Below are 14960 nucleotides of genomic sequence, written 5' to 3'. Positions count from 1 at the left end.
TGCATCATTACCCCGTGGAGAACTTAGTCGAATTCCCATACATTGACTGTGCAAGAGGGGAAAAAAAACTGAAACGATCCTTTTTGCACATAACAAGCCTATAGGGCAAGCCGTTTTTCATGACCTCATTTCTAATTCTCCACATCAATTCCATGCTAGCGGTATGTGTAGTTTCATTCTTCGGCCTTCGTGTCCTTTTTGCCCCCCCCCCCCCCCCCCCCACACACACACAGCTGAAGTGCCTACCTCTTCCGGAATGTGATCTTCCTTTTCATATATCTTGGCATGCGGGTTCTGTGCCCAGCTTACACTAGTTAAATCATCAGCTGAATGGTCCCATAGGATAGATTAGGACAACACAGGTCATGCATTTACATTATACAAGGCTAATACAATGGAACAATCAACAGCACCCACTCCGGTGCCAACTGCACCTCTGGGACGGACTGCTACTATTAATTATTAAATATGGGTCGGCCAAACCATCATCCTATCGCCACTAACCAAGCTGAGAGAAAATGCTGCCGCTAATCATCAGCACCAGTTTATCAACCTATGTACATGGTGCTTGCTCTATAACATTCTCGTGCCTGCAACCGAAACAACCGCTTTCTGCTAATAATACAACATCCTCAGGTGACAATAGAAGTGTGCCGGAGCTCAAGTAATGTCTTGACTGACGACCCCTGGGACGAGATAAACAGCAGTGAGTCACTGTTGAGGGGTTTAACCAAGGTGCATCAATGTACTGTAAAGCATTATTGATGAATCGAAAACAAGGATGTCAGGTACTACCATGAATTTGTAATAAAACCATTTAGAGCATGATACATAACTACATAAGGTAGCCTACTCAGTAAAAATTTTACTGAGGCAAAAAAGCAGGGATTACCTTCTTTGCTTGTTTATGCCTTTACTCTCAGAAAGTCGCAAATTTTCTAATCGGGAAATCTGACCGATTGAAGACAAGTAATCAACAAAAGCAGGGCCTCGCAGCGACTGCAACAGCTTTGGAGGAACAACCGGAGACAGGGTTTCACAAAGAAGAACCTGCCGCTCCCTACACGAAGCATTGACAATAGTTAAGCATGCAAATTATCCACGTGAAGAATACACAACAAAGCAATCGTGAGTTATCATCAATGATTCAATCATTGGATCCAGCAAAATTTATGGAGATTCAGAAGAAGTTATGAACTAAGAAGCATGCATGCTTAAGTGCTTCAAGAAATGGATCTTACAGTGGTATACGCATAGTAAGCAAATTTATTTAATCTGTTTTGGTTTTGGTTAATTTAACCACAATATATACCTCCCATTTCCTTCTCTATTTAGTGGAGTGCAATTTACACATAATCCGACGCTTACATGGTTTTTTTTTAACCATGAAAAAGTTTCATATGGCTAACAAGTGACCATCTAGTCAGAAAAAGCTGTCTAGTGAAACTGGAAAAAATGCAAAGAAGGTTGTTGTTGCAATAGAATTGTAGACAAAACCACAATCTATCAGTATAGTATATCAAATGTAGCAGTAGCACTATACCTAACCATGTAAGGTCAACAATAAAGTGGCACAATGATTAGGTGCTATTAGCTTTTCAAGATATGCTAGGTACCAGATCACTTACATTTCCAATTAATTTATGCACTACAGATAATAACTAATAGCCTATTCTAAATTTGCAGAATTGCTAGCATTGTTGTTAATGTGACCCTCTATATCCACTAATATTACTATTTTGACCACTGAAATAAGCCGCTCATTTTAAATTTCATATCCACAAGACAAGCTAGATCAGGAGGTAATATATAGAGCTGTATACAAAGATAGCCAACAATACGATAGCAGTGTATACAAGTAACTAACCTACTGGAAGGGAATCACATCACTTACCTTCTTTTAGACATACATTTAGTCGGATTTTTTATATGAGAAACGTTAGCGGATCCACAATTCTTCCTAAGTCCTGAACTAACAATTTTCCCAAGCGATACGGCAGCTGTACTGGCAAGCAACAACTCTTGTGACAAATCAACAGAACCACCATCTATAACTTGGGACTTCCTTGAGAAAATGCAAAGAGCATGTTGTCCATAAATAGATCCCATCTCAACCTGATTTCTGTACCAGGAAAAGTCATCTGGCTCAGCATAAGGAGTTGAAGGCGGATCTAACATATCCTGCACAGATTTATAAATGTCAAATCAAATATTGTATTTCAGAGACATATATCTTTAAGCAAGCAAAATATAGTATGCCTGACCTTAGTAAGAGGGTAGCAACGAGAAAGCATAAGATCTAATTCTGATATTAAATCAGACACACCAGAAGCAAGTTTCAAAGGTCCAGAAGCCGCTCTACTATGATTAGCCTCACGGGAAAGTTCAGGACAGCAACTTTGTAGCCTGTTCCAAGTATCCTGTACTTGTTCAACCTTGCAAGAGTCATTAGATTTTTTGCCAGAGAGCAGCCAGATACTTTCAGCACGACTACATTCATCCATCAATTGAAACCCAGCAGTTGAACAGCTTGCTTGTTCATTTCTGCGAAACGATTCCACATAAGCCTCACTTGTCTCACCAACTACGTCTTCCACGTCTTTCTCTCGTTCAGCCATTGCATTCTTTGCATTATCATTGTCTTCTAGTAAAGTTCGGAATGCAGTGTATGTACCACTATCATGCAAGGTAGACAAATCATTGGGCACTGCCCTTGACAAAAAATCATCATCACTTATGGATGCAGATGTGCCCTCCACAATGAAGGATGACTCGGGCACATATGACACACCCTGTGACATAAATGTATCACAAACTTGTGAAATGGACCCAGACATGTTGCTTTCAGGTGGGTTTTTGAAAGAATCGGACATTCCAAAGGTCTCCCTTGATCCAATGGGAAAAATGAATTGATTGGGAACCCCTTGACCATGTCTATGAGGCGCCTCTGAAGGTCGTGGGAAGAACCCAACTTCAGTAACAGTAAATATGTCATGTTTTTCAGTATGTACATCAGCTGGATCATCGTCCGACTCTGATAGTAGCAAAGAGCCACGCCTATTTCTTTTTGGTTGTTGATCAGATGGAAGAGGGATATCTGGAAGATCATGGAAATCATCAAGGTCATTCTTACAAGGTGAAATATCATTATGCTCAGCCGAGTGGTCACGCTTCAACTTGGATTTCTTAGCCTTTCTTGTTTTAGCTGTGCTTCTTCCTTTGATCAAAGGTGCTGTTACTTGTAACTGCAGACCTTCAAGATAGGATACTTCCATCTGTTTTTTCTTTTCTTCAGCCACAAGGATAGTTTTGTCTACCTCCATGTATACTGTTTCTGATAATTTACAAGGGAACTCCCATGGCAGCATTTTTGGTACAGTAGAATGTACTGCGTCCAAATCAAATGAGAAAGGACCACATAAACATTCATTTGGCCTCTCTGAAAATAGAAAATGAATTAGGATAGCAACAGTGACATGCTCAGCAATTCTGGCAGCACAGGTGCATGTAATTATTACTGCTAAGTGCTAACAGATCACTCAGAAAGATCTAACACCATATCTTTTACTGGAAGAATGGAAAAGGAAGGTAATTGCTGCAACTAGATGAAACCTTTGTTTAACAGAACATAGATGAAACCTGTGTACAAGTAAATTTGATTTTGAGCAAGAAACAAGCCGTAGTAAAGCAAGATCCTCATAGTCCCAGCTTAGACTTATAAGCTGACTGATTTGCATATAGCACATGAACTGAAACGGCTAACATATCTACTATATATGCCCTAAAGCTGTTGCAGGGCTACTGGGTACTCTATTAAAAACCCTGTCAATCTATGATGAGCCCAATGCAATAAACAAACCCACCGTCTTCAAGAACTTCATGTACCATAGTTTATTGGACACTTAGGTTAGCCTTATTGAAGGGTCATTCCATCATAGTTTAACAGGGTCACAAACAAATTGCACAAGCAAATACAATGAATCTATTTCAGAAGCATTGTAAGATTTACATCACTATAAGGTTTCAAAAATGTAAAAGAATCGGCCAGTACACACACAACCATAAAACAATATTGTTAAAATGTTTTCCTGGCAAAGAATCAAACCTGTGGATTGTTGCTTTCCTTGGTGCCAAAACTGCAGAAGCATAACTGTCCTCCTAATGTCACCTAAACAAATATCAATTACATGCTTTAACTGAGAAATGGTGACATCCACTCCCTCAGATTTACAGATCTGCATCAAGTTAGGACAGTCAACTTCAATAAATCTGGCAAGCAAAAACATTTTCTGTAATTTCAGCCTGTAAAAGAAAAAAAATGGTTACCATGGCAACATGTGAAAGTAGTTCTGAGGTTGATGGGTATTTGAAATCCAAAGCAAGCTGATCCAAGAGATTAGGCAAAGATGGATCCTTCCCTTCACGAGTTAAGGATAATGGAACAAAATAACAAGAGTTTTAGTGTACTGCATTGGCTGAAATTATCAAGGCCATGTAGAAGCCTAAGAAGAAAGGATAAAATGCTCACTGTTGCTAGTCAGTATGATCGGCCATTTTGTTGTCTCAGCCATCTTAAGTATGGTTGAAATAAACCCACGATCCTCATCAAAGACAGTATCGACATCCTCAAATAGGATGAGTGTCTTGTTAACGACTTGTTTAGGAGCTTCATCATTGACCTTGGAGCCTGAGTAGTATCCTACAGGTGATTTCTGTTGATCACAGTCGATCACTACTCTTGTAGCGCGGGACACTGAATTTTGATATTCAGTCGTATCATGAGTTCCTGAATCTGGATCAAAGGAATCATCATCCCTCAGTGGTTCGATGACCTCCTCCTGTGACCTGTACAGGAGATTAAAAAAAAGATGGATTCAAAGGTATATTTGCTTCAACAAGGCAACCTTGAGAAGTGTTCAACAAATGCACATATTATTAGAAACTAAGCTAAAATTCAGTACGTATCTACTTGTCAGAAAAGAACTGTGGAACTGTAACCAAGCTACAATATTATCCATATCATCGTAGCTATTTTCATGTGCCCAGAATTCCTTATAACATCATTTCCAAAGGCATTTTTCATGCATAATACTGTTTGCTCAAATGCTCGTAAGAACAATATAGTCAGCATATAAATATTTCTGGAAAGATTTGATTTGGAGATTGGTACAATACAGTTTTATATAATATTGAGATGAGCATTTCAAAAATGCAAATGAACAAGGGTGATTTTTAAACCTGCACAAGTCATGGAAATGCATCTGTAGAACATATACAATTCCAGAATTACTGAGCTAGAACTTTACAGGTTAGAAAAATAATGTCTGCTTGCTGCTGGAACTACTAAATTTCCGAAAGAACCACCTGGAGAGCAGCTTGATTTTATGGATTACTATATTGCTTATTTTTCAAAAAAATGCACATATACTGCCCAATTTTTAATTTATGTTATGTAACTACATCCTGCATGACCTTCATTGACATAGTTCCACTCGTAAGGGTCTGAACAAATTTTAGGTACCCAATATTATGTCTTGCACTCTTGTTCTTTTTTTTTCTTTCTATACTATGGTGCATCACCATGTTGGGTTCTACAATGCCAAGTGATGCACTGATACTCTGAAAACAATTTTACAGACATTAAGGCTCTTGATTTAAATACTTGTGCTATTCACATCAAATGAAAAAAATTTAAGTAAGAGTACAAATAATTGAAACCAATTCATAGGAAAAGCTAGCGCATTCTTCCTGAAAGATATGGTTTCAGACTATTATTAGTAAATCCATAACTATCTGAGATAAACTTTATAAAGGATGCAGTATCACCCGCAAATATCATTTGGTACCCGTGTGTTACCGACGCCTTCGTCGGTAAAGTTTACCACCGGCGCCGGCCTCCTGGCGAGAAGAAAGGACCTGCGGCTGCTAGTTAGGGTGTTTCCTTTTATTTAGTTGATGTGTTAGTTGGAAAGTTAGGCCTGATATCTATAAAGGCCTTTGTAATCAGTTGAGACTCTTTATCGAAGGAATAGAATCTCTCCCAAGGGGGCGAGGTCTCTTCGACCGTGGCGAGGAAAGGTTCCTTTGCCGCCGGCGATCTGTCCTCGACCTCCAGAGTTCCTCGCTACCCTCTCCGCTCCAATCCACTCTCGTCCTCTGTTCTAGTCTCTCCCCTGTGTACACCCTCAAGATCAAGGCCTAGCGGTATCACCGTGACAAGGAAAGATAAATGCCAAATGCTAACTTTGCTAAGTATCGTGATAAAAGCAAGAGACAATAACAAATTAACTAAAAGAAAAACAGCTGCAGGCTGGCAGCAAAACATGATAGAATGATCACAAATATAGAAAGAATTGTCCGAACCATCTGCAGCAAAACATGATAGAATGATCACAAATATAGAAAGAATTGTCCGAACCATTTTTCAAGGCCATGTGATTTAGTTGCTTCCTCAAACTTCTGCCTTACGTAAGCCCCATTTCTCATGTCAGATGTATTTATCTGGAATAATGCCAAGCTTTAATCAGTAAAATCAAATATACAAAGTAGACTGAACTTCTCAGAAATAAATGCTGGTGGAAATACCTCTATCACATTGAATCCTTGTTCTCTGGCACATGCAAAAACTGCAGCTGATTTTCCACACTGGATAAGAACAAACATATCGTAGTAGTATAAATGAATGAGCATATCCAGGATATTTGTCTATTCATAGGTATAACAAGCGGATTACACTGAGACAGCTAAGTGCTTGTAAATATAAAAAAACAACTTTTGAACAAATTGTAGGAAGTGCACAACTCCTTGTTTTGAGTTCACGTTGTTAAGGGTATTATAGTCATTGTACTTTAGTCTAGGGTTTGGGGTCTCCTCTTGTACTCTATATATGCCCAAAGGGCCTCTCTCAATACAATTAGATAGTTCAGTCTCTCTTCCTCTCCTCAACCGTGACATGGTATCACAGCCTTAGTTCGATCCGGCCTACCACCCTTCGATTCAACGCTGTGCTGCCCCTGGGAGCATGATCTTGCTCCTGGGGGCAGCATCTCATTCGACCCCCAAACCCAAATCGTCATCGAGTCGAAGCAGCAGCAGCAGCAGCAGCAGCAGCAGACGTACCCATTTTTTTCCCCCTATGACGGGATCCGTCGCCTCCCTCCGCCGCCGTCGCGGCTCAGCTCGTCGTCTTCTCCGTCCCGTCATCGATCCGGCCGCGGGAGGGGAGCAGCAGCCCCTACCCGTCTGGATCCGCCGCCATCTGGATCCGCAGCCGTCGTCTTCTCTGCCGCCCGTTGCGGCAGATTCGCCGCCTCGGCGCCCGTCCAGCGCCGCCGTCCGGCCGCCGGCGCGTCGTAGCAGCAGCAGCAGCCGTCCGTCCTCATCTCCGCCCGTCCGCCGTCCGCGCCGCTCCCTGCCCGTCCGCCCGTCGCGGACGCTGCTGCGGGCCCTCATCCACGCCCGTCGTGCGGAGCCCGTCCGCCGCGCCTATCGCGCGGCTGCCGTCCGCTCCGCCCGTCACCGTCATCCGGCCGTCGCGGATCCGGCCGATTCGTGCCGCCTCCATCCGCAGGCCCCGTCGCGGCTCCCTTCCTCGCCGCTCGGACGGCTCGTCCTCACAGACGGCGCGGCCCGTCACCGCCGCCGTCTGCTCGTCCCTCCGTCTGCCCATCACAGCGCCCGCGCGGCCAAGTGCTCTGTTTTGTGGATGCTCTGTTTTGCCAAGTGCCTCGGTCCTCTGTTCTGTGTTGCTGCTCTGTTCTGGGATTATCATTCATGCTGCCGTTCTACTTCATATTGTTACTGCCTTTTGTGCTGCTCTGCTATCCAGCTGCTGCTGCTCTGTCCACGTTGCTGTTTGCATCCATCATCAGTCCATTGCTGCTCTATTTTGCTCGTTGCTTGCTGCTGCCTGCTAGTATCTACTATATTGTGTCATTTTTTTCCATCCGTTCCATATCATCTGCTAGTAGCTTTGCTTGCTGCTTAAATTATTTTGCCATTTCATATCCTAGCTGCATGCTTCTGCTAGCATCCCAGTCACTATCAATCCAAGTCCAATTACACATCTCCAGTTCGTCAATGCCGTGCGTGTCCACCATTTCCTTGTCAAATCAGCTCATATCTTATTTTTATTTCGGTTAGCTAAGTCCCGTCGATTTAGCTAATTACATCATCGCTGTTGGTGCGACCTTTGCCCTCTTGGTCCCTTTCGGAGCCGTTTTGCTCCACATCTTGATCAATGGCCATTTATTTGTCGTCATCATCATCATGTCATCTCGCTGCCTGCCGTCTTGCAGCAGTGAACTCTCTCCTCTCCGTTTGGCTGGTTTGACACATCTCAAGTTATTGTCAAGTTCAAGTCTCCAAAGCAAGGATCGTGTTTGAGGAGTTGATGTACTGGTTTGTGAAGACTCGAGGTATTTGCTCAAGTTCTGGTTTGTGAAGGCAATACCCTCTTGTGGAGTCATTTACATGACGTGTTCAAGAGTTGCACGCTTCGACGATATCAAGATTTTAGACTTGGATGTATCTTTTTCTTGTTTCTTTTTAGTCTAGTGCTTAGTGTCAACTCTCCAAATGCAACGTCATTGCATTCACGTTGCATTTGAGAGGGGGTGTTAAGGGTATTATAGTCATTGTACTTTAGTCTAGGGTTTGGGGTCTCCTCTTGTACTCTATATATGCCCAAAGGGCCTCTCTCAATACAATTAGATAGTTCAGTCTCTCTTCCTCTCCTCAACCGTGACACACATAACAGCCCATACAGTAAATCTTTTGTCCAAGTAAACATACTAGCTATTTAATATTTGAAAACAACAAAAGATGTATTTCCTGAATTACAAAACGGGAAGCACAAGCATATCACAGAGGGGCTTCCAGAAAAAGGCTCATGGTCCGTGACTCATTTTCCTTTCTGGGTGGATGAAATTTGCTACAGACAGACACATATTCACCAAAAACCAAAAGCCTACTAGCATAAGAAAATGAGAGAAAGTATGGCTCAGTAGAATAGTAGATTGATTAACCAAGGTACTGGGGTGTACAATATATACGCAAGGAGATCCTAGGGTTTATAGAATCAGCACCCAATCAAGGAGATCCTTGCCTAATACAGATATCATCTACCATAAGACCTGACGGCTGCTGGGTTGCTAAGCCCATGCGCCTGGCCCAACTAGGCCTGCTGCAAATATAGTCTAACAGAAAATACAAAAAGAAAAACAAGCTAAAAGACATTTAAATGAAGCATGCGATTCAAATGGAAACTATTCCTGGGAGTGGCACTCACCCCAACTGGTCCAGTGATGAGAAGCACGTTTTCACAATCAGAAGCATTGTCTGAAGAATCTGCATCAGATTCATCTTGATACGAGCTATCATTTGTGTTCCTGTTAGCAGCTCCAATTTTGTGGCCTCTTTCATCCCAACCTTTGAGCCATTCAGCAAGAAACTTTACATGTTCACTATTTCCACATACCTGTTTAGCCAAGATAGCAGTAACCTAAGACAAAATATAAGCATACTACAGATATCGATTTGTATTTTCCTGAATGAAGCAAGTTGGCTGAAAAAGCTGATGAAATAGAGGGAATAATTGGGAATCAGGCTGCACAGTTGTAGCTATCATAAGGTATCATGCATGAAAGGCAGTACAACAATATCTAAAAAAATGAAGGGCATTACAAACACAAATAGTCATGTTCACCTGGGCTGCAATTTCAGGACGGTACTTGTCGGTCCATAGGTAACAGGCAGGCCCACAACTGCACTAGAAATACATTGTTATGTGTAGTTAAGGTTTTGAAGATAAAAATGGTACAGGTAGCTATTTGCCAATTACTTCTATTTGAATTAAATTTGGCTGGCCTGAAGTTTCTGATAAATAGTTGTCAATTGTGACAAGAAAAGGTGATGAGGACTAAGGGTCGGAACAAGTGTGAGGAAAGAAACTCCTTGTCAAACACAACTTCAAAAAATGAAACAAAATTGCAACTTCATTTGACTGCAACAAATAAAAAGCAACAAAAAAGGATTCATGCAAAGTTTGAGACCAATCTCATATCTCAGTGGATAAGCAAAACCCTTATTGGTTGTACGTTGGCTTCAGTCTCCGTAGTTCATAATTCTATAGACAAGAAACTATCTTAAGGCTTGACACCATCTGAGCAGGTATTAACATGGAAGGCCAATTGGCATGGTTATTCTGACCAATATTGGGTTTAACAAACTTGTTTGGCAGTTCATTGGCTAATAAGCTTCTGAGTTCTGAGAATTAATAACGTTCCAGTTTCGATATGCATATATTATTGAACCAGCTAGCAGGAAGCCGCAATACATCTAGGAGAAAATATGCATAATGTTGATTACCCATTCTGAGGAACTTCTTGTCGTCCATGCAGATCAAGAAGATAAACTTGGCAACGGGCATTGGACAACAAGTAGTTGTCCACATCGATCTGTACAGTTAAAATAGTTAATCATAAGTTTATTCATTGCATGATTAGAACAATAAACTATGAGAGGACAAAGCAATTCTGCAGAATATTTTAGATGAACAAGAAATTTACCACATCCGAAGGACAGCTGTGTTCACTTTGCTTGTCAGAGAAACTAGGGAAAGCCATTCCTGAAGTTGTACACTCAGAAAGAATAGGCTCTGCCACTTGATTGGAATGCCTCTTACAAATAAATTCTATTGTTAGTGGTTTAACCAAGCCCTCAAAGAATGACACAGATTTTTGAAGAGGAGCCACAGCGTCAGTGTCAAGGGAAGACAGATCAGTGATTATCCAATTACTCCAGTGAATTAGCATACTGGCCTACAAAAAAAAGTATTGCACTTCACTTGACCACGAATCATGATATACCTTCTGAAAAGCTATACAAATCATGCATATGCTTGGCATACCTCCAATTGGTATACAACATGAATAGGATAAAATGGTGGATCCCTATCAAAATCACAAAGTCCATGCACATCTTCAATATTAACAACATCTTGATCTTGGCTAGCACCTTTGCTCATTTTCCGAGAAGCAAAGAAAGGGTGCATTTTCTTTCCAGAAGATAACCTTCGATTTTCCTGGCAATGAAATAAAAATGTATTCTTAAAAAAATGCAATGTAGGCACGAAATCAACTAAAAACGACGTGTGATTGCAATCACAAGTGTTTTTTTTTCTAAAAACAACTAGAGTTGCAACTACTGCACATATATGGATATTGAAACGCAATTAAGATAACAAGCTGTTACTGAGCATTTAAAGATCAAGGATAGGACAATGAAAAAAGGAGACAACTCATAGGATTATAGTTTTTTCTGCTCATACTTTATTCGTAAGGTGGCATTGAAGTTTTAAACAGATGTAAACGTAGACTTGCATTAAGTGTGATAGTAGGAGGAAGTAAGCATGCCACCATTATTTTTATCAATAATCCAGAAAAAAAAACTAAGGACAGATTCACAAACCAGCCAAAGGAAGGCAAGCAATACAGCACGAAGAAAAAAAAAAGCATCAGCACCATAGAACACAACATATCTCTCCAATGCTCATGGACCTTACCTCTGCAGCCATCTTAGCCTCTGATCTGAGGTCAACTATCAATGGTGATTTATCTTGACTGGCTACCACATCCCCATTATCATTAACATGTCCTGCTTTAGACGGCGTACTCATCAAATCAACATCAATCAATATTGGTGCTGCTTCAGGCGAACCGGCTTCAATCTGGCTAATATGTATTTGCTGACAGCTACCAGGACCTTCATAGCCAAAATAAAAACACACATATTTATACTTCTGCTAAAAAGGCATTAAAACACAACTTCGTATATAACATTAAATCAAATTGTGTAGTCTATGGAGGATATAAGTGCACAATTGATCAGACATGCGATTTGGAATGCTTATCAACACAACATGCACTGTAAGAGAACTACAGAAAGCATTTTACAGTGTATGAAACAACATTCTATGTAGCAGGTAAGTGATACAGATAGATAGAAAGTACATTGCAATTAAATATAAAAGTTCTCAATCTTTGAACAGAGTTTTCGCGGAGCACTATTATTCAAAATTTAGCATTTCAAACTGCGGATCTTACAACACTGTTATTACCTTTCTATAGTGCAAAATAAAAGGTTGGGATCTTTAGTAGGTGCAAGTATAGAAAAGAGAGTTTTAAATAGCCATCGGAACCATCTAAAGAAAATGGTAAAAAAAAAACTAACCATCAGGTGACTCCAATGCCTTGCAGCGCTTTCTATTAGCATTAGGCACTTTCAGTGCTGCATCTTGCTTTCTGCCTTTCCTTTGCTTTTTCTGTGGGCTTTCATCTAAAATCAATGGGAAAAACATTCAGAAGTAAATTTCCAGCAGTACTGCTGTAATAGCTGTATTGCTTCTCATACATAAAGTAGCAAATAACATTAAAAAAATCTGATGATCGGGCTGGTGAAACATTTTAGAGATGGAAATAATTCTCAAAATCTGTGACAGGACGACGTACCAACCGAAACGACTTCATCCTTGCTAGCAGGATCCTGGCCGGTTTTCTCTCCTTTTGAAGAGGGCTACAAAAAGTTTGATATTTACACTAGAGGTACAAGGGAAAAAATGAACTGAATAGCAAACAGTTACCAATTTGTTTGAATTAAAGGATACCTATTTTCTTAGCTAAACGTAAGGCACAAATGCCAACAGGCTCACAAAGTTTTCCCCATCTACATTACATAGGTATATTTCTATTTGAAGAATTAACAGGTGTACCTCAATTTAAATAGTGAATGGCTGAGTTTGGCTTGTTGAATGCTATCCAGGCAGTATATTAGTTATGTGGTTGGTTGCAGACTTACATACTTATCCAAGTCTACGTCACTACGTGCAGTATTATCGGTCATCGATAGTAAACAAAAGATGTACATAAACAATTAAATACTACAATTTTGTGTTTCCCGCAGGCAAACTAAAGTAAAACAAACAGCAGAAGAAGCTTATCTATCGACATCCAACTGAGCACGACCACATTCTTCACGAGCACAGCTCAACGCAAAGGGCGAATCAAAATAGTGTAAGACACCGGAAGACAAAGAACATCAGCTGAAACGGGAAATGTACCTTCCTGCTGGGCTCTGACTTCCGCGGCTTCCTCTTCTTCTTCCCCTTCTCTGGCTCCTCCCTAACCTCCTCCATTGCCTCCTCCTCAACCGCAGGCACAGGAGGAACAGCCTCTGATTCTCCTCCTCTGGCTGCCGCTCCAACTCCGCCGCCGCCGCCTCCTCCTCCTCCTCCTCCTCCCTCGCCGCCGCCGGCCGGTTTGACCAGCCCCCACGACAGCTTCGACTGTACGGACCGCCTCGGCCGCTTCCCGTCAGCCGAGGGCGGCGACGGCTTCACCGGAGACGGGGACGGCGCCTCGGAATCGGCGGATCCGCCCATGGGTGCGCGAAATCAAATGAGGAATCGCGGGGGAATCGGCGTTAGGGTTTGGGTTTTGGGAGCTGGGATGAGGGAGTAGTGCAACGGGACTGCGGGAGGTGGCGTCGGATTGTTCCCCAAAAAAAAAAAGAGGTGGCGTCGGATTAGCTTCACGTTTCCCGCGCGGGGGAGTGGAAAGGCGGGTGGTTTGCGCGGGCGCGCTTCATATCGCAAGGGGCAGAGGAGGCGGGCGCCGCGACCGCGGGACCGGGAAGAGGTTTTGGTCCGGGACGAAAGGGACTACGGTGAAAGGTAAAACCAGTCTGACTGGTCTCCGCGGAAAAAATTCCAACTGTAATCAACCCCAATGTTCGGATCTGGAAGGCTGGTGGATGAACGGCCCAGGAGTAACGTAGGCTGGAGATGGGCCTACTTTATGAGCTACGAACGGGTTGCGTTGCATTTATCTAGCCTCTAATAAACTTGAGCGCCCTCCTCTCTCAAAAAGAAGGAAAAAAAAACTTGAGCTCTCGAGCACACGAAATCCTTACAAATTGCGCGATTTTTTTCCAGTGTCTGAGATTTATGCTATATAGTAGATGGATTTGCTTAGGTTGGAACACTAGCCAACCAGCCTACATTGGGCGTGTTTGGATCCAAGGATTAGAGCTATTTTTAGCCCACAATAGCTCAAAACCTCCAAACATGAGGGTTAGTTCTTGGCTATTTGCAAATAGCCTACCTCAAAAAACTATCTCACCCAAGGGGTGATTATTTGGACTATTTCAAGTGGAGCCCACCATAGCAAGAGATGTAATAGGGCTCCAATGATTGGGAAAAGATGCTTTTAAGGCTAAATAATTCTTAGATCCAAATATGCCAAGAACTATTTTATTATAGGGCTATTTGTTTGAGCTAATTAGCTCTAGCCCAAATAGCTCTAGCTCTTGGATCCAAACACGGCCATTATTACGGATGATGGAGTGATGAAATCGAATCATATACAAAATTTTGAATTAGTCTATCCAAACATTGGGCCAGATTTTATTGAATCAATTGAAAAAATAATGAAGTGTGTGTCAGGTGGGGGACTCGTCACTCGTGGGTGAATTACAATCAAACATGACCATGGCAGTTTTAATTCCATGTAAAATGTTCAATTGGTCTATTCAAAATGTTGAATCGAGTTCAAAAATAATATTAAGCACGTCCGAGGTGAGTGATTGGCGAGGCTTCACTAGTTGAACTAATAGGCCTATTGGACTTCAAAGGCAAACACTCCGGAAAATATTTAAAAATCAACTGAAAAAAGGAGGAAAATTTTTGTCAAAAAATGAGTTCGAGGTCCACGCGCGAGCTCCGAGAAGCTCCCCCTTCATCCTCCCCGCCATCTTCACCGTCGACCTCCATGAAGACGGAGGATCAGGAGATATTCCAGGACACCTCGTTCAAGCAGGCCGTCTTCAACAGCGTGCAACTGGAACTCAACCAGTTCGGGCCAACGTCAAGCAGCGCGGCGACGTGCCCCTCCAGGAATACTTCT

At 41.9% G+C, this 14960-nt stretch overlaps 1 protein-coding gene across 3 annotated transcripts; it reads right to left on the bottom strand.

The window, feature by feature from the left end:
• Window positions 1-249: 249 nt before the first annotated feature.
• On the bottom strand, window positions 250-13669 carry LOC120689597. Of its 3 annotated transcripts, none has more exons than XM_039971907.1 (18): window positions 13118-13666; window positions 12510-12573; window positions 12232-12336; window positions 11564-11763; window positions 10910-11083; window positions 10569-10820; window positions 10369-10457; window positions 9707-9764; window positions 9290-9502; window positions 6586-6645; window positions 6419-6501; window positions 4529-4845; window positions 4327-4418; window positions 4106-4235; window positions 2265-3439; window positions 1895-2181; window positions 893-1060; window positions 250-686 (listed from the first exon to the last, which is right to left on the bottom strand). In XM_039971907.1, exons 1-18 carry the CDS (start codon window positions 13436-13438, stop codon window positions 554-556), a joined length of 3921 nt encoding a protein of 1306 aa, XP_039827841.1. In that variant the 5' UTR covers window positions 13439-13666; the 3' UTR covers window positions 250-553. The 3 variants fall into 3 exon arrangements, with proteins under 3 accessions (XP_039827841.1, XP_039827842.1, XP_039827844.1); XM_039971908.1 differs by having other exon boundaries at window positions 315-686; window positions 9290-9478; window positions 13118-13664; XM_039971910.1 differs by having other exon boundaries at window positions 537-748; window positions 13118-13669.
• Between the last annotated feature and the right edge of the window lie 1291 nt (window positions 13670-14960).

This window comes from Panicum virgatum, chromosome 9N (genome assembly GCF_016808335.1).
Source record: "Panicum virgatum strain AP13 chromosome 9N, P.virgatum_v5, whole genome shotgun sequence".
Classification (NCBI taxonomy): domain Eukaryota; kingdom Viridiplantae; phylum Streptophyta; class Magnoliopsida; order Poales; family Poaceae; genus Panicum; species Panicum virgatum.
The sequence above is the reverse complement of the archived record's forward strand: the minus strand, read 5'-3'. Positions and strand labels throughout refer to the sequence as shown.